The following is a 19,334-nucleotide window of genomic DNA, read 5'->3' on the forward strand; positions in this document are numbered from 1 at the left end:
GCTGGGGGAGTGTTGTAGGTGCTGGGGACTGGTGGGTGGTGTCTGGACTTGAGGGGGCTGCCTGGGGTAGTGTCGGATGTAAGTCGGACTGGTGGGTGTTGTCTGGGCTTGTGGGGGCTGGCTGGGGAAGTGTCGGATGTCTGGGGGGTTGGTAGGTGGTGCCTGGACTTGAGTGGACTGCCTGGAGGTTGGGGGAAAGGGTCAGAGTTGAGGGCATTGTGGGGAGGGGAGAGTACTGTCAGGGAGCTGGCTGGGGCAGTGCTGGAGGTGAGTGGGGCTAGTGGGTGGTGTCTGGATTTGAGGGGGGTGGCTGGGGTCCTGTCGGGGTCAGGAGGGCTGGTAGGTAGTGTCTGGACTTCAGGGGGCTACCTGGGGGTTATCAGAGGTGAGGGCAGTGTGGGGAGGGGAGTGTAATATCAGGGGGCTGGTTGGGTTAGTGTCGGAGGTGAGGGGGGCTGGGGGTGGTCGCTGGACTTGAGGGGGCTGCCTTGTGGGTGGTGTCTGGACTTGAAGGGGCTGCCTGAGGGGGTGTCAGAGGTGATGGCAGTTTGGGGAGGGGAGTGTACTGTCATAGGGCTGGCTGGGATAGTGTCAGAGGTGAGGGGGGCTGGTAGGTGGTGTCTGGATTTGAGGGGGCTGTCTGGGGGAGTGTCAGAGGTGAGGGGGGCTTGTAGGTGATGTCTGGACTTGAGTGGACTGGCTGGGGGAGTGTCGGAGGTGAGGGTAGTGTCAGAGGTGAGGGGGCTGTTAGGTGGTGTCTGGACTTGAGGGGGCTGGCTGGGGGAGTGTTGGAGGTGAGGGGGGCTGGTAGGTGGTGTCTGGACTTGAGGGGACTGCCTGGGGTGTGTCAGACGTGAGGGCAGTTTGGGGAGGGGGGTTTACATCAGGGGGCTGGCTGGGGTAGTGTTGTAGGTGAGGGGGACTGGTGAGTGGTGTCTGGACTTGAGGTGTCTGCCTGGGGTAGTGTCGGAGGTGAGTAGTACTGGCGGGTGGTGTCTGGGCTTGAGGCGGCTGGCTGGGGGAGTGTCGGAGGTGTGGGGGGCTGGTAGGTGGTGTCTGGACTTGAGTGGACAGCCTGGGGTGGGGGGGTCAGAGGTGAGGGCAGTGTGGGGAGGGGAGTCGAGTGTCAGGGGGCGGACTGGGGTAGAGTCAAAGGTGAGGGGGGCTGATGGGTGTTGTCTGGGCTTGAGGGGATTGATGATGTGCAGTCGGGTGTATGCCAGCAGATTGGGTGCCTAGGGTGTCGGGGGATGGACTCATAGTCTCGCAGGGGGAAGCTCTTGCATTTTCACAGGGGGTTCTGCATTGACCTACGTGGAAGGCCGCGTGTATTCGCAGGGGTGCTGCCTCCTCTTACGTGGAAGGGCACGAGTTTCCATAGGGGTGCAGCCACGATTCACGAGGGAGGACGTGCGCTTTCGCAGGGGATAGCCTTGATTTATGAGGGAGCTCTTGCATTTTCGCAGGGGTTCTGCATTGACTTGCGAGGCAGGCTGTGCGCTTTCGCAGGGGTGCAGCCAAAACTTACAAGTGAGCACTCTCGTTTTGGCAGGGGTAAAGGATGGTGGATCAGGGCTGGACGCTGAGGTTTGCGCTTAGGTTGGGATATGGCTTGTTTTTGATTTGCGTGTGGTGTATTGGGGGTGTTCCTCGCGCAGCTCGATTCCCTTCACGTGCCTGCTAGAAATGTGTGTTTGGATCCATGAATACGCAGAGCATGGATTTTTTATTCTGCGCGCATTCTCGTGCAGTATCCTTCTCTCCACGCAGACCTTGCGGGATTTATGTGCACATTTCCATGAATCGACCGCATTATTGATAGTAGAACAACACCCTCTTCATGGAGGACTTCTTACGTAAATCCAATTTACAAGAAGGGTGACAAACGCATCGCTAGTAATTATCGCCCCACTGCTATAATGGATGCAGATTCAGAAAATGTTGCCGCTTTGGTCTTGCAGCATATAGAGGAGTGGTGCAGAACCAACAATATTTTGAGTCCATACTAGATTGGTTTCAGAAAATCTATGGGAACTGTCTGTGGTGGGGTTCTGCTTAGACGCCTTCAACATTTAGCCGGGAATGGGACTCCTCCCCACGATTTACATCGCTGTCATGGATCTTACCATGGATTACGATAAAGCCGATCGTCCGACATTATGGAAGAAACTTGCTCAATTTGGTTCACCTGATGGTCTCTCACATACATGAGGGGTCGTGTAGCCAAGTAAGGATTAACAGTGAAGGCTTGTTTTTCCCCGTTCCGCTTGTGTACAGGCGCGTTATAAATGCCATATCATATCATATCCCCAGGGCAAATGGACCCAGACCGGGATGTATACTGGCTACCTGCCTTTTTAACATCTATGAAGCCGATATGGGGGTACCTTTCTCCGTAGCTTCTTTTGTTCCACCCAGGGTGGGAGGGGTTAAAATGGGTTTATAGTCATTGCATCGAATGCAATAGCATCAAATGCCATACCAGAGAAAAGAAAGCATCGGAAAAAAAGCATTGACTGTATTTTTTTTCATTCTTTTTTTATGGGGGGGTCCCCCAATCCCTTTTCTTAACCTTTAAAACCATTTTAATTAAACTAAACCCTTTACCTTTTAAAAAAAAGCATTCAATGCTTTCTTTTCAATGCTTTTTTTTCTCTGGTATGGCATTCGATGCTATTGCATTCGATGCAATGATCAGATACCATTAAAATAGTACGGGCAGCTTATGCTGGTGATTTTCTTCTAATTGACCAGACTCCTATAGGTCTGAAGAGCTTATTAGTGGCCTTTGAGCAATTTATGCAGATGGATAAGCTTTGTATAAATCCCGCGAAGTCAGTCATTTTAACCTATGTTAAAAGGTACGTCTAAGCTATGGTTTGGAACTTTTCCCTGAATGGATTTTGTATGGATGATGTACTCTGGAAGCTTTATTATGGCGTTCGGTTTTCTATTTCCTTACGAAATGTGTTCCTATGAGTGCACCTAGATATGAATTGGGACTGCAATCTCTTCAGAGCCTAGTTGGATGGCGTAGGTTGTCCCTCTTAAGGAAATGTTATACAAACCCGGATGGAAATCTGTGTTCCTTAATGAGTACAGAGGTTTGTGAAGGTAACAGGAAAAAAGGATACATCTAGGAGCTCCTTCGGGATTGTACGTCTAAATTGGATATTTGGGGTATCTCGGTAGAATCAAAATAGAGCAAAGAAAGTTATTGAACGCAATGATTGGGCCAACACTATTGATGCCTTGGTGAACTCTGGCCTATGCTGGCAGATGATCTCATCCCAGAAAGAATTGAGGAATGGTGACTCATACCTTTGCTCTTTCCCTAATTAAAAAAATAGTTAATCATTTATGCGTTTTAAAATGAATGTGCTTCTCACAAATGAAATTGTGTGCATTAGGGAAGGCAAGCGGAGTGCAAGTGCTTTTGTCGTTTTTGACACTGTATTTCAGAAAAAGAAAATTGCCTCATTGACTATTGCCTTGTGTCGCTCGCTCTGAGGCCTCAGCGCATGGAACATTTCAGTACATTTGTAAATTGTCCAGAATGGAGCCACTTGGAACTTGTATGGACCGTGTGGCGTGGATAATCGTTTTTTAAAAAAAAATTTAAGTTACAAGTTCTTACATTTTTAACTAATGTATGTAAACTTTTTTTTACTAGATTGTTTTAGGATGTTTCAGCGAAAGGATCTTATGTGAATGTTGAGTAATTGCTAGTTTTTAACTTTCTTATTTGATTATGATGAATTGTCTTAATTTTTATATCTGTTTTGTAAGTTGATGTTCCATTGAATTCTTTTGTGAAGGTTTGTCTAAACCAGGGGTCTGCAACCTTTGGCTCTCCAGATGATTTGGACTGCAGCACCCATCCATCCTAACCTGCATTATCAATGCTGAGTGATCATGGGAGTTGTAGTCTGAAACATGGGCAAAGCCCCAGATTGCTGACCCGTGGTCTAAACCCACACACATAAATAAATAAATACCCAAGTCCATAAATCAAGGCCTAAGAGATTCCCGGGCGAGCTGCGGACCTCAGGACACAGCACAGCTCCGCTGTTCCTCTCCCTAGTGTTGGATCCATGACCTGCCCTTTTGACGAGTAATCTCGTTTGAAATGCATTATAGATAAATCATGTCAATCTGTGTTCAAATATAAAGTTTCTTCCCGGGCCCCTCCAGCGTTCACACCGCCATTTTATGCGTAAATGTGTTCCTATGCATAGCCATTGTGGCGGGCTGGCCTGCATACTTAAATGCACTGTACAGTTTGTTGGCCGGCAATCCCAGCTCTCATTACTTGTAACTGTGTGGCAGAAGGCAGAGTGGGTGGGGCTGGGGTGCTATGCACCCACCTATGGCTCGGCAGCATTGTGTGGCAGCATTGGACCACCCCGGCTCTTGCATAGCCGTGCAGCGTGAACCTCAGACTGAATATGTGCCAGTTACAAGGCACTTGTGTTTCCACAGATGAGAACGAGTGTGCCCTGGGAAAGCATGGCTGCGACACCAATGCCCGCTGTGGCAACATCATCGGCTCCTACTTCTGCCAGTGTTACCAGGGCTTCAACGGGGACGGCTTCACCTGCTTTGGTGAGTAGCTTCCTGAACTCACACTTTGGCCGAGTGAAGAGTTGGCATGAGATTACAGACGGAATAAGGTAGTGTCTACCTCGGCAACTGCCAATGTGACTCGGTTAGTAACCCTGTGTTGGCTGTTGTGGTGTTCCCTGAGTTGGCTTGTGTGATAATGCTTGGTATGTCTGCAGGGGAAGGCCTGATTTGGCTGTGATGGCATGGCTTGAATTATCTGCAGTGGTGAGGCCTGAGTTGTCTGAGGTGCTGGGGATTGCATTGGCTGTGGCGATGAGGTTTAGGTTTGCTGTGGTGCTGGGGCTTGCATTGGCTGTGGTGATGAGGTCTATGTTTGCTGTGGTGCTGGGGTTTGCATTGGCTGTGGTGATGAGGTCTAGGTTTGCTGTGGTGCTGGGGCTTGCATTGGCTGTGGTGATGAGGTCTATGTTTGCTGTGGTGCTGGGGCTTGCATTGGCTGTGGTGATGAGGTCTAGGTTTGCTGTGATGCTGAGGCTTGCATTGGCTGTGGTGATGAGGTCTAGGTTTGCTGTGGTGCTGGGGATTGCATTGGCTGTGGTGATGAGGTTTAGGTTTGCTGTGGTGCTGGGGCTTGCATTGGCTATGGTGATGAGGTTTAGGTTTGCTGTGGTGCTGGGGCTTGCATTGGCTGTGGTGATGAGGTCTAGGTTTGCTGTGGTGCTGGGGCTTGCATTGGCTGTGGTGATGAGGTCTATGTTTGCTGTGGTGCTGGGGCTTGCATTGGCTGTGGTGATGAGGTCTAGGTTTGCTGTGGTGCTGGGGCTTGCATTGGCTGTGGTGATGAGGTCTAGGTTTGCTGTGGTGCTGGGGCTTGCATTGGCTGTGGTGATGAGGTCTAGGTTTGCTGTGGTATGTGGGCTTGCATTGGCTGTGGTGATGAGGTCTAGGTTTTCTGTGGTGCTGGGGATTGCTTTGGCTGTGGTGATGAGGTCTAGGTTTGCTGTGGTGCTGGGGATTGCATTAGCTGTGGTGATGAGGTCTAGTTTTGCTGTGATACTGAGGCTTGCATTGGCTGTGGTGATGAGGTTTAGGTTTGCTGTGGTACTTGGGCTTGCATTGGCTGTGGTGATGAGGTCTAGGTTTGCTGTGGTGCTGGGGATTGCTTTGGCTGTGGTGATGAGTTCTAGGTTTGCTGTGGTGCTGGGGATTGCATTAGCTGTGGTGATGAGGTCTAGTTTTGCTGTGATACTGAGGCTTGCATTGGCTATGGTGATGAGGTCTAGGTTTGCTGTGGTGCTGGTGCTTGCATTGGCTGTGGTAATGAGGTCTATGTTTGCTGTGGTGTGGACGAGTGAGTTGTCTTTTATGGTAGGTCTAAGTTCTCTTTGGTGGTGTGATGACTCAACTTCCAGGACACCAGTGGTTCAGGGATGAATGTCGGTTTCTAAAACATCTTCGAACTCTGCAGGCATGCATGTGAATTTGACTATCCTCCACAACAAACTTTTCTGAGGTGTCTTCAATATCTCTCTCCTCCTGCATCCTCGCCTAGCAATCTTCCCCCCTTTCACTGCATTGTTACTTTATTGTGGTTTAGCATCACGTGTGCACCACCTGCTTTGTGTTGTTTGCGGCCTCCATTTTTAAAATCGAATCTGGGTGTGCTTTAAAATCGACTTTTTGGTGCTTTAGCATTACCTGTGCACCTTAATGTTTTGCTGCCATTTTATGTGTGTATAGTTTATACATCTCTGTATCACCTATCCACTGCAATTCAATTCCTTCTGAGTTTTCACTTATTCTATCCGACTCAACCTACTAGGTCTCCCTGTAAGTTTCACCAGAACTACGCAGTGCAGTGCTGCCACTCCTCCCTCACTCCCTGACCAAATTTCTGTTCTCCTATGGCTCTCTCCATCTCTCCCATATTCTTTAACTGCTACACAATTACCTATCCCCCTCTCTCAAAGTCTGTCAGGAAAAAGCACAAAAAAGATATCCTGAGTGCAAACCCTTGACTTCCAATTGGAGACACCTATGTCAGTGTTTCCTCTGGAGAGGTCTTCACTGATATCCTTTTCTCTGTCCCCTTTCCTGAACTATGGACCTCCCCATCTCATCGCCACTCTCTCTCCTTCATCACACTCTTCCATTAACAGTGGCACCAAGTGGGAAGTCCTCTTGGCTGGCTTCACATTCAATCATTGCTTTATTAATGTATATCACTCTGGCACCATTCTGGTTCAGGTCCCTCAACCCAACCTCCTTCTCTTTGACCGCATCCTGCCTTCTCTAATTAACTTCCTTCCTTCGCCTGCATCTCCCCCTTCTACCTTCTCCCTCTGTCCTCTGAATGGTGTACCACGCCCATGTACCCCACCTCAGAAATCCTTCGAAAGCACAGACCACCTCCACCTGGCGACTCTCAATGCCTGCTCAGCCAACAAACACTCCTCTGACATCTGTCTCCTTCTTGAAGACACTGACCTCGACATTCTCGCTCTTACCGAGACTTGGTTCCATGCCAGCTAAGTCACTGCCTTTGACTCCCTCCTCCCTGTTGGCTTCAAGATATGATATGATATGGCATTTATAACGCGCCTATACACAAATGTTTCAAAGCGCGAAAAATCATCTCCAAGATCATCTCCAAGACTCAATCTCACCGCTCTGGAGTGGGGGTTGCCGTAATCTTCCTGAGTGGGTTCCTGCTTCCATCTTACCTACCCAGACCTATTCCTCTTTTGAAAGCCTGGTTTTGCAAATTTGTCACCTCTCCCACCTCCACCCTGACCATCGCTACCATGTACCGGCCTCCAGGCACCTCCTCCCCACTCCTCTCTGAATGGGCTGACTTCTGCTCTTCTTTACTCTCTGCCACCTTTAACCTTCTCCTCCTGGGTGACATCAACATTCAACTGGACTCCCCTGGCTCTGCATCCACTTTATTCACTGACCTCAGCTCCTCACTTTCCCTCTCCATTCTCCCTTCTAGGCCAACCCACTCAGCTGGACACACACTGGATGCCCTCATTCACTCTGACCTTTCTCTCTCCCCTCCATCGGTCACCCCGTCTCTCCTGTACAGACCACTCTCTCCTCTCATCCCTTCTAGGTCTCATTGTCCCCCTGGCTACCCCCCCAAAAGCCGCTCCAACCTCGTTCACTAACACCCGCCCCATGAAACGAGTGACTGCAGCTGCCTTCACCTCCACCTTCAACCACCTCACCCCCCCTCTGACTCTACCTCTGACTCTGCCCTCAGCAACCTCCATCTTTCCATCACCAACACTCTTGACATTCTTGCCCCAGTCATGAGGATCCACCAGAAACCTGCCTTAAAGCGTAACACTTGGTACGACCATAATCACGGATACCATTTCCAAAGTGATAGAGATGGAATGGATCACACCAAGAACTGGTGAATACTCGATCAACAAACACCCTATAACTCCCGTTTTTTATGTTCTCCTGAAGAGCCATACAAATCCTACCAGTCTGCCATTTAGGCTGATAGTGGCTGGCACTTCTGTAGAGTTTTGAGCTCCTGTTCATAGTACCAGATAGCGGGAGAAGAATTTGTGTATCATCGGCATAGTTGGTGAATGCTATGCCGAATTCTTCTAAGTCATTAAATAAGGGTAAGGTGAAGAGATTATAGAGGGTAGGGGATGTGCATGACCCTTGTGGAACTCCACAGCCGATGGGGGATGGAGTGGCTGATGCCTGGTCTGAAAAGACCCTCATGGCTCGGCCCTCCAGGAAAGATGTTATCCTGGTGGTGGCTTCGTGGGAAAAGTGAGCAGCGTCTGTATGGTGTTTGCATAAGAACTTGGGGTCAACCAAGTCGAAGGCGGCCGACAGATCGAAGAGAAGAAGAAGCGCAGACTTTCCCTTGTCCATGTTTTGTAGTAGCTGATTTTTCAGGTCAAGCAAAGCTGACTCTGTGCCGTGCAGAGGACGAAGGCCTGACTGCCTCTTCCCCAAGATGTTGTGCAGTTCCAAATAGGCCTGGATCTGCAGATATGTAGCCTTGTCTAGAATTTTCAACAAGAATGGCACGGTGGTAACAGGTCTGTAGTTGTTGGGAGAGTCTGAGTCAAGTGTGGTTTTTTTTTAGTAGGGGCCTTACTCAGGCTTCCTTAAGGGAGGATGGGACGATCCCTGAGGAGAAAGAGGCATTAATAAAGCCTGTGATGAAAGGGGCTAGTGATACCGCACAGTCTTGGATTAAGCTTGCTGTGCAAATGTCACCCTTACACAGAAAAGGTTTCATATGCTTCATAATCAGTCGGACTTCTGCTATGGTTACCTCCTTGAAGGCAAAGGGTTTTGGTGCTCAGGTGAGTCACCCGGAACAGGGCCAGTACCAGTGAGTGTTGAGTGGGGGTTGCGATTTTAGGCAGGTTGTTAAAGTGAGACTTAATTTTCTCCTGGAGTACGTTTATTTTGTCTAGCATAGCGTGTTGAATGTTATTACACCAATTCTCATCTTTCATGGTCTGTTGTGTAGAAGTGTGAGGGACAACCAGTTCGTTAAAGATGGCAAACAACTCCTTGGATTGGGATTTTGCTTTGTCAATTCTGAGGTTGTATGTAGAAGCTTTGGCTGTGGAGATAACCTTTTTATATTGCTTAGAAACTGAGAGGTATGTGTCTCATGTGGAGACAGAGGGACAAGATTGCCATTTGGTCAGTGTTTGCCGTTTAAGGGCTCGTAAGTCGAGTAATTCCTGGGTGTACAAAGATTTGGCATGTTTGATACGCGTAGCTCTTTTTTTCTCTAGTGGGGCAGTGGCGTCTAAAGCTTCTTTAAGAATGGTGTTGTAGAGCTCAACCAGTTCTGTGGGGTTGTTAGTGAGTGGCTGTGCTAGAGCTGAAGCTTCTAGGGGGGGGGCAGAATTCTGTCTTTAGTGAGCAGTTGTTTTGATCTAGCTATAGCGGCAGGCACAGGAAGCTGCGATTCTAGAGGGTATATGGAAGTGCAGAAGATGGTGATCGGTCCAAGGGCGTGGGGTGTTGGAGCTGATGTCCGCAGCACAACTGTGATCAGCTATCCAATCCAGAATGCGACGTTTGATGTGGGTCGGGTTGTCCACTTTTTGAATAAAGTCCAGGTCTAAGAGAGCCTTGTGAAAGACTTTGTCTTTCTTATCTTTAGGGTCTTTGAATCCCAGATTAAAATCTCCTAAGAGAATGGCTCTGGTATTGGTTTTCAGGTTATCACCTAGGAGGTGTAAGAGATTAGCCTGGAAGTCAAGGAGGGGGCCTGGAGGGCGGTAGACTACATGTAGTGTTATGGTGTCGTTAGGAGAGAAGGACAATTTTACTGAGAGGGCGTCAAAGTTATCTGCAATAGCTGACTTTATTTGTCTGGACTTGAGGGCTTCTTTGACAATGACGGCGACCCCACCTCCCTTGTTGGAAGGTCTATCCTGATGGAAGATTGTGTAGCCTGGTGGTAAGGACTGACACATGGCTAGTCCAGAAGCTTTGTGTAACCAGGTTTCTGTGATGGCTAAGGCGCCAAGATCCAGGTCCGTGATAAGGTCATGAATCTCTGTGGCGTGGGCTTGCATGGACCGTGCATTGATGAGTGCACATTGGATTTGACTGGTAGTGTTGTTACTTATTTTGTTTTGGTTGGGACACTGAAATGCTTGGTCATTGGGTGTGTGGTTCTAGGCCTAGAGGTGGTAGCAGGTGAAGGCGAATAATGGGGTTGCCTTCCTAAGTGCTTGGTGAGAGTGGATGAGATGTGGACAGAACGGGGTCCTGGTCGTTGGTTTCTCAAATGTAGGGGTAGGGGAGGGTGGGGGCCTGTGCTCCTGGTGTTGGCTTGGGTGAGGAGGTGGTTGGGATTGGTGCAGAGATCGGGGCTAAAGTGGCCCTCATGGTGGTTGGGGTCGGTGCGCCTATAATGAGAGCAGGGAGGAAGGGTGTTGGTGGGATCAGCTGACAGCAGGGCGGTATAGGCGACATGTTGCGGGTGTCTGGTGCAGTACCCTGGTGCAGTGATGTTTGATCTAGTTTTTGCTGAAGAGTCTAGAATTATAGTTTTGTATGAGACCTGTAATGGTTACTTGGGCTGATGCTATCCAGAGCTGAGACAGTGGTGATTATAGTTGCACACAGGCGTAAATGAGGTCAGATGTGGTGGGTATCAAACAAGTATGGTAGTTGGGATGTTTTTACGCACTAACACCGTACCATAACAAGTAAGGACGATAGCGACTTTAAAGCACACTAGCAGGTACAGACAGGTTCAATGGATGTCCAGTTTAAAGCACACTGGCAAGTTCAGACAAGTTCAACGGATGGCCAGTCTAGCGCACACTGGCAAGTTCAGACAAGTTCAATGGATGGCCAGTTTAGTGCACACTGGCAAGTTCAGACAAGTTCAATGGATGGCCAGTTTAGTGCACACTGGCAAGTTCAGATAAGTTCAATGGATGGGCAGTTTAGCGCACACTGGCAAGTACAGTGGATAGTTTAGAACACAAGCAGAGTGCCCTTTTAGTAGGTCAGAACGGTGTCTGGCCCTGTAATCAAATACAAGTTGCTTAAGGCAAGCGTGTGAGCACGCCACAGCTAAACAGAGCACGTGAATGGAGCATGAGTACAGATGAGGGATGTGCCTACGCATTTAGTTGTTTTGGAGTAACACCATGGGCCCTCATTACGACCCTTGCGGAAATCGGAAAACGATGGCGGAAATGCAATACCGCCATCGAATAGCGCTCGGTGCGACTATGACCCGTCACCGCAAAGTACGAAGCCATTAGCGACACCGTAGTGAACGCCAACGCTAACTGCACCAAGCACGCGCGCGCGCGCCATGCGAAACCGCAAACACCACCATGGCGCAAGGGTACGCCAATTCCGACCCTAGCGGACATGTACCTAACGCCATCAGGCATGGCGTAATGTACCATTCCGCCATGGTGAGAAGTACGGCATCGCGAATCAACCGTAAACGGCCCCACTGAGTGCCTGTACACCGCTCCCTGCCCACAAAGTACAACTCCCCGTAGGTGCAATGAAGTCACAATGCAACCATTGAAATGTACAAGTCACCCATGCATGGCAACGAACAAAAGAAACACAAGAGGGGCCAATGGGAGCTGCAGGGCACAGATGGCACGAATACAGAAGCCATCCCAATGGACATGACCACAGTCCCCCACCAAGAAACGCACGCAAACACAGGCACCTGTGACCAGCAATATTCCGAGAATCACATCATTCCACCAGTCCACCTGGCTGACCGGCATCTGTTACACAAAACCCAATCCCCCGCCCCTGAGCATGACAACATTCAAACTGTCATATTGGCAGCCCCCATCCCTGACCTCACGGGCTTAGTAGGCAAACGCGCCCAGTACAGTACCACGCAACTAAACTCCGAAGCTGGAACCCAATGCAGATCTCCTCACAATACATCGCCCCCCAAATAGGCATATGCCACATCACATGCAATGAAAAACGCTACACGGGCCAAATCAGAATAGAAATTTAATGCACATCAAAGTCACCAAGCCCATACAGCCATCAGGCCATGAACTCCAAAACACTAATCACCATTGTGGGCTGCATCCGCAAGAAATGACCAGCCACTACTTGTGTGTCGCCCTGTTCCCTCATGGTATACAGAGCCACATTCACGTACGAAAAGGCAACATGGAAGCGCACAGAACCGCAGGGCCGTCCCAATGGGGAGGCACTAGTCCAGCTGAAAGGCCGAAATGTTGCTCCGAGCCACCAGTACTGCGTATGGGCATGTGGGCCATTGGCGATCGTCCCATAAGATCGTAATGCTGCTCCACTGATTAACACGAAGCAGCAGGTGTCGGGAGTAAAACCCATCTGCAGGAGTGGCATACAGATGGCAGTGGCAAAAGGGGAGGAGATACCTGTCAACCAAAAGAAAAGAAAAAGAACAGAATGGCCATCAGAACCACATTCCAACAACTCACTTCAATGATCACACGAAATCCACAGCCATATGCATGCTAGCCCACTCCAAAGGATCATCACCACCCCAAAACCACTTGCGACTCATAACCATCTATATCGAGGTGCAAACACCATCACAAACGAGTGTACCTGTGCATGCGTCTGTCAAAACAGAATCCATCAGATGGGAATGTTAACGTGCATGGACACAAGTGTCTGAGGGCGCGTCGAGACAGGGAGGGCTCAACAAGGCCAGATAGACAATGGTCCCACTATGGCAGCCCTGCATCACATAGCGTAGGGGAGGCGGATAGATCCCAAGAAGCCCTGTACATGGCAAACTCTGTATCAAATCACCTGCCCATGCATCCATTCATCATTCCCTCATCCCGGAATCAAAACGCCTGAATAATTACTCACATAACATTAGAAACATCCATTGAGTCTGTGCGTTATGCAGCCTGCAAAATCCACAGTGCCCCAGCCCGTAATTCCAGTGTAGTGAAGTAACATGTATTTGGGAACGTCCGGCCTCATCGCCCACGTAGCAATTGCGCATCCCAAACTATTCATATCAATCATTGCTTCCTCGCCATGGGCCCTGTCTCAAGGACATTGAACAATAGAACGTTATATTTGCAGTCAGACCTGTGGGCATCTCCTCGCCGCTAGCTGGAAACCGAAAGCGCCGCCCTTCGAATTCCTCATTTGCAACATCACGCCGAAAAGGCATCTGTGGCCGTTTGAAATCACTAATTATTCCATCGAGTGCGGCTGTGTGTGAAAATGGCAACTGCCTTCACCCACAAATGGGACGCCCCGCCCGTCGTTGCAACTCGGTACAGTGATGCATGAGGGCCCACCGTTACTCGAGTACTACGTTCCACTGACCCTTCACAAGTCTGTTCGCGACTGCACAGATAGTATGTGCAACAATGGGACCACAGCAGAATGAACATGTCAACCAATGTTACACGGCCATCGGGTACAAATACATGATTGCAATAGCAAGATGCCATTCCCCGATTTGCAGCGTTGTGCGCGGGACGTGCTCGGCCAAAGGGGAGAGCAGTTTGCACAGGTGGAATTAATCACCACAGGTGGAGGCCATACAGCCTGAAAACACATAAATTGCACAGCCAGTCTCCTCCCACAACCACACCGAAATGCTACCGGCAGGACTCGCGATGTTGGCCCTGGGGGACCTGATAGCACTGCAACTACTCCAACTCCAAGAAGAAGACGAACACCAACTGCAACAGGCCGCACGAAGGAGACGCAGGAGGAGGAGGAGGCCAAGGCAGGGCCAGCAAGGGCCGCCAGCACAGCCACTACCACCACGCAGGCAGCCCGCAATCCCACGCCTCCGAGCACATCCGTTCGACCTCACTGCTGAGCAGATCCACACCCTCTACCGTTTGGACCGGGACACCATAGCCGCCATTGTGGACATGACACAGGCTGACCTTGTCAGCATGATAGATAGCCCAACCGCCATCCCACCCCTACTGAAGGTGGTGTCTGTACTCCACTTCCTGGCCACAGGCACCTACCAGCACACAGTCGGACAGTTGCATGGCATTTCTCAGCCACTGTTCTCACGGACACTATTTCAAGTGCTCGATGCCCTCCTGCAGCACGCAGACGACTACATCTCTCTACCACGCTCGGAGCAGGAAATTACCAACACAAAAGTGGGATTCCATGCACTTGCCGGCATACCGGGTTGCATTGGTGCCATCGACTGCACCCATGTGGAATTGGTCGTCCCACATGCCATGGAGGCCCAGTACCGCAACCGAAAACAATTTCATTCCCTGAATGTACAAATGGTGTGTGACTCCAACAGGATCATTACACATTGTTGTGCCCGATTCCCTGGATCAACCCATGATTCTATGGTCTTGAGGAACTCTACAATACCACGCTACATGGAGCGACACGCAGGGAACAGATCCTGGCTACTCGGTGAGTCTCATTACATGCATGATTATGTGGGGTATGTGATTTGGCAATGACCTGGCAGGAAGGGGCGGGGGTGTGCGTACGTAGCAATGGCATTCCACATCATACGTTTCTCGTCCACATACAGGTGATGCTGGATATCCACTGAAGAGATGGCTCCTCACACCAGTCCGGAACCCACGGGACCAGCATGAGGAGGACTACAACCATGCCCACTCACATACCCGTGTAGTCATTGAACAGGCATTCGGCCTACTGAAGACTCGTTTCCGCTGCCTCAGCAGGTCTGGCGGGGCACTCCTGTACCGCCATGAGAAGGTTGCAAAGATGGTCATGGCATGTGTCATGCTCCACAACATGTGCGTACGTAGAAATGTGCCCATGCCCCCTGACGCAGAACTGCAAGCACCTGATGATGGTCATGATGAGGGTGGGGATGTGGCAGCACCTCATGGAGTCTGCGAGGCACCAGAGGCCCGTGACATTCGTCAGCATCTCATTGATGTATGCTTCTAGCACTCACGCCTGGTGGCTGATACATGGACACGGGACTCGTGGCACTGTGTGTGTCTGGGACATGCACAATATGGACTGTACGCCTATGATGGCCTAGTACACTAAGATCAATGTCCACACATCTCATTGGTTGATCGTGCACTTTTTATGGCATATGTGATGTCATGTTGAACACCCTATCGACCCGCCACCCAAGTGAGCCCAACACACCCCCTCCACCCTCCTACCTCCCCCCCGAACACCAGTGTCCAAAGATGCTCATTGTCAGTGGGCTGTCGCTATTGCAAGCCCCCTCTGCGGGTATCAGGGGCACCCCTGCCTGTGGAGCGCAGGTTCCTTCCAGATCTACGTTGGGGGCTGCCCTGGACGGAACTTGCAACGGATGATGTGTCTGCCTGCTCACGTCCATGCATGTCCCTAAGGGTTTGCGAGAGCTCAGTGAGCACACGGCGCACTGCGGCAAGTTCGGCACATACGTCTTTGGACGTCGCATGCAGTTCCCCCCTCAGGCTCTCGGTGCTTCTCTCCATTTGGACTCTCAGGCTCTCGGTGCTACTCTCCATTTGGACTCTCAGGCTCTCGGTGCTACTCTCCATTTGTGCCCTTAGCGTCTCTGTACCTCTCTCCATTTCTGCCCTAAGTGTCTCAGTTGATGTTTCTATGTCTGCCTTAGTGCCCCCACATTCATCGGCATGGTCCTTGAGGAGTGTGGCCAGTTGCTGCTGTTGTACGATTAACTGGTCGAGGGACTGTTGCCTCTGCTGGGCCATGGCCATTTGCGGGGGTGTCACAGAGGGGCTGTTGTCCTCATGTTGCCTTGCCACAGGGCTTGTGGGGGATGGCCAGTCGTCGTCTTGTGGGTGCCCCTGCGTGGTATCCTCATGTTGTACGGGATGGGACAGACAGGGGGATTGGGACAGGTCATGGATGGATCTGACTTCGGCATCCCCGTTTTCTGTGTCCGAGCATGCTGCCATCAATGGGGTGTCACCTATGGTGCTGCTGCCACCAGAGGCAGTGCCTTCTGTGGCATCCATTGGGGGGACCTGTGGTGGTGGTGTTGTGGGCATGCTGGCTGCTGGGGTGCCTGTTGATGTTCCCTCCTCTGTGCTGCCACCTGATTTGTGCTGCTGCCGTGTCTTGATGCGTGCAGCTGAGGTGGAGGGTCTCTGGCCGTTGGTCTTGGCCCTCTTTGCAGGTGTGCTGGTAGGGGTGTCCTGTAGCTCGTCGTTTGGATCGGACCCTGTGGTGGAGTAAAGGAGGGCGAGGGTTATTGATGGGTCTGTGGGAATTGGAATGGCATTGTATCACATGCATTGGGGTGGTACCTGAGGGTGATTTGGGTCGGGTCCTTGGAGGTGCTTTGATTTGTGTGTGGAGTGAGGGTGCAGTTGTTTGGCAGCCTGCAGTTTGGGTGTGCCTGCTGCACGTGTAGTGCGTGTATTAGGGGTTTTTAATTATTTATGTATTTATTGTGGGTTTTAACGTGCGCTATCAGGACGATGTGTGTGGACGTTCTCCTGGACATGTGTTTCTGTTGCACTATGTGGACGCATGGTACTTCACATGGATGGACTGTGTGGATTTGGCATTGTTTTATCTGGCCCACCTACCTGAATCTTCGGATGTCTGCACTCCTTTCTCCATCCCTCCGACTCCCTCTATGCTCTCCATTCCGATGGTGGAGGCACAGATTTCTTCCCAGGGGGTCAACTTGATGGGTGATTCAGGACCTCCCCCGGTGGCTGTGGCAATGTTGCGGTTGGCAGAGAGTATGCTGCGGACGCGTATCCGCAGGTCGTCCCATCGCTTGCGGCATTGCTGTGGGGTGCGGGGTGCGGTCCCCACCGCACTTACCCGCTGTGCCACCAGAGCCCATATGGTCTTCTTGTTTGCAAGTGCCGTTCTGGTCATTTGCGTGGAGAAGACGACGGCAGCATTCTCCTGGAGGGTCTCTGTTAGCACCGTGAGTTCCTCACGGGAGAAGTGGACCTGCCGCTTGCGGTCGCACGCTTTCTTCGCTACTTTTCCCATTTGTCTTGGTTTCGCTAGGGTGGGTGACGGGTTGGGGTGTGTTTCAGGGTAGTGATTTTAGTGGTTGTGTGGTTTTAGTGGTTTTATAGGTGTACGCCGGGATGTTTCCCGTTCCGGGCCCATGTTTTTACTTCCGTTTCCGTATATTTCCGGTCACCGTACTTTCCGGTAGGCGCACACTGCGGTGACCGCTAAGAGGGGTGGCGGTATTGCACCTAGGGCGCCGTACGGCGGCGGTGTGGGCCGTTTGGGGGTCATTTCCGCCATCGCGGACTTTGCACTTCCGCCGTGGCGTGGTGCTCGTGCCCGATGGGTCGGAATGGGCCGCACTTTGCTTTTTCGTGCAATGGCGGAAACGCTATTTACGCTGTGGCGCTCCGGTCAGTCACTTTCCGCCAGGGTCGTAATGAGGGCCCATGTGTTGGAAGATAGCTCACTTTGGCTAATATAATTATAAATATCGTGAAATCGACAATGAGCAACTTTGGCAGTAGGTTAGGGAATCACTAGTTCGTTGACTTATAGTCCAGATGTAGTGGGGTGCCTTTGTGGGCAGGCCGGCTGAACGCCTTCCGGTGCAGCCTACCACACGAAATACAGCGGATGGGCCAATGCACAGCAAGGATGCTGTTGCTAGGCGATGGGGGAAACAAATGTTGTGGCCGCCAGTTTCGGACAGCTCTTCCTGGTCCTCGTGTCTTTTAGGGCAAAAGGACCCTGGAAATGCGTGCAGGGCGCTGGGGGTCCAGTGGCCAATGCGCTACAGTAAAGAGCACACTTACCCCGAATGAGCGCTTGGCTGCTGACGTGTGTTCCAGATGTCACTGGCAGCATGGAAGCTGCAGGCTGGGCTCCTGCCCACCCGATGGTCTGCGGGGCTGCATAAGGGGTGCAGAGGAGGTGGGAGAGAAGGGGAAGGATGCAGTCAGGACTGCAAAGGAGGAGGACAAGAAAGTGTTGGAATAAAGGAGGAGTATAGTGGGGCGGAGAGAAGGAGAAGCTGCATGAACCAATGGCCAACCAAGGCGAAGGAGTTGGAGGATGGTCATTAAGAGAGGACCTGGAGACAACAACTAGACCGGTGCAGTGCAGAAGCAAAAGCAGCAGAAGGGTAGTGACCAGAACCCAAAAAGGAAGCAGAGGAGGAACACCAGTTGGCCTGGCAAGGGGGTTAAGGTAAAGACCAGCTGAGGGGTCTGGGAGGGGGGGGACAGTGCATAGTGAGTCATCCAGGAGGAGAGGAAGGAGATCCGCCTGAAGAAGGGGAGGGGGGAAAGGAGGCAAGGGAGGATAGAAGGAACAGGAAGTGCCCACGTGAAATGACAGGAGCCAATCAGAGTGATCGAGACCTACATTCCCGGACAGACTGTAGTAACATCTGCGACCAGCACCAGAATCCAGGGCCTATCACTGCTTGGAAAAGATCCAGAGGAGTCTGGCTCTTGGCCACATGCAGGTGACTCGCGTGGTTTCAGAGCCAGAGGAGAGCGACATCGTGACAAGTGCGACAAAAGGCAAAAGATCACCCACAAGAGCCCAGAAAGAAGCCTTTGGACACTGACACCCCAAAGTCTGTGACCTACGGATCTGTTCGCCACTAAGGGAATAAGGGATAGCCTGTGGACTGCAGTCCTGCAGTCTGTCATTTGAGTTACCCGCCAGGTGTACGCCTGTTCCACTCCTCCCCTTGGCATGTTGTGCTGTTGAATAAAGGCCCTTGGCAGCTGTCTGGGTGAGGGACGAGTGGCTTTGAGTAAGGGACGAGTAGACTCTCTCGTGGCTGAATCATACCTGTGTGGATTGAGTTGGCTTTCTGGGGGCTGTTCTCTGTTATATGATGTAATATTCTCTGGAGCCAGTTCTTCTTGGCTGTGCGTCTGCTCCGAGCCTATGAGCTTCCAGTCAGCCCAGGTGGTCTAGGCGCACACCCTGCACAGTGGCCCTGCTCTCCAGACCGCTTGCTGCTGTTTGGGTGACATGTCCTAACTTTCTCTTTCAGATATTGACGAGTGCGCGTTTGGCAATGGTGAATGCCAGCACCAGTGCCTGAACGAACTGGGCAGCTTCCGGTGCCAGTGTAACCAGGGCTACCTCCTGCAGGGGGATGGAAGAAACTGCACAGGTAAGTGCGCAGCCAATAGATACATATTTGCAGTAGACACAAGAATGCGGGCGAGGAGGATGGTAGCACAGGAGGGGCAGGTGCACACCGGTGGGTAGATTGGCACCGTAAGCATGTTACCACCAGAAAGCCATGCATTGCCAAAGGCAACTGGTTTGGCTTTTGTATGAACATT

General features: G+C 51.1%; 1 protein-coding gene across 2 annotated transcripts in view; it reads left to right on the forward strand.

The window, feature by feature from the left end:
• The window catches only part of LOC138498021 (latent-transforming growth factor beta-binding protein 4-like), a 743,452-nt gene that overhangs the window by 591,603 nt on the left and 132,515 nt on the right, over nt 1–19,334 (forward strand). For both annotated transcript variants that reach the window (XM_069621814.1, XM_069621813.1), the window contains 2 exons: nt 4,483–4,605; nt 19,037–19,159. In XM_069621814.1, coding sequence (XP_069477915.1) covers nt 4,483–4,605; nt 19,037–19,159 — 246 coding nt within the window. The remainder of the gene's footprint in view (nt 1–4,482; nt 4,606–19,036; nt 19,160–19,334) is intronic.

This window comes from Ambystoma mexicanum, chromosome 5q (assembly GCF_040938575.1).
Source record: "Ambystoma mexicanum isolate Mex_15411 chromosome 5q, UKY_AmexF1_1, whole genome shotgun sequence".
Lineage (NCBI taxonomy): Eukaryota > Metazoa > Chordata > Amphibia > Caudata > Ambystomatidae > Ambystoma > Ambystoma mexicanum.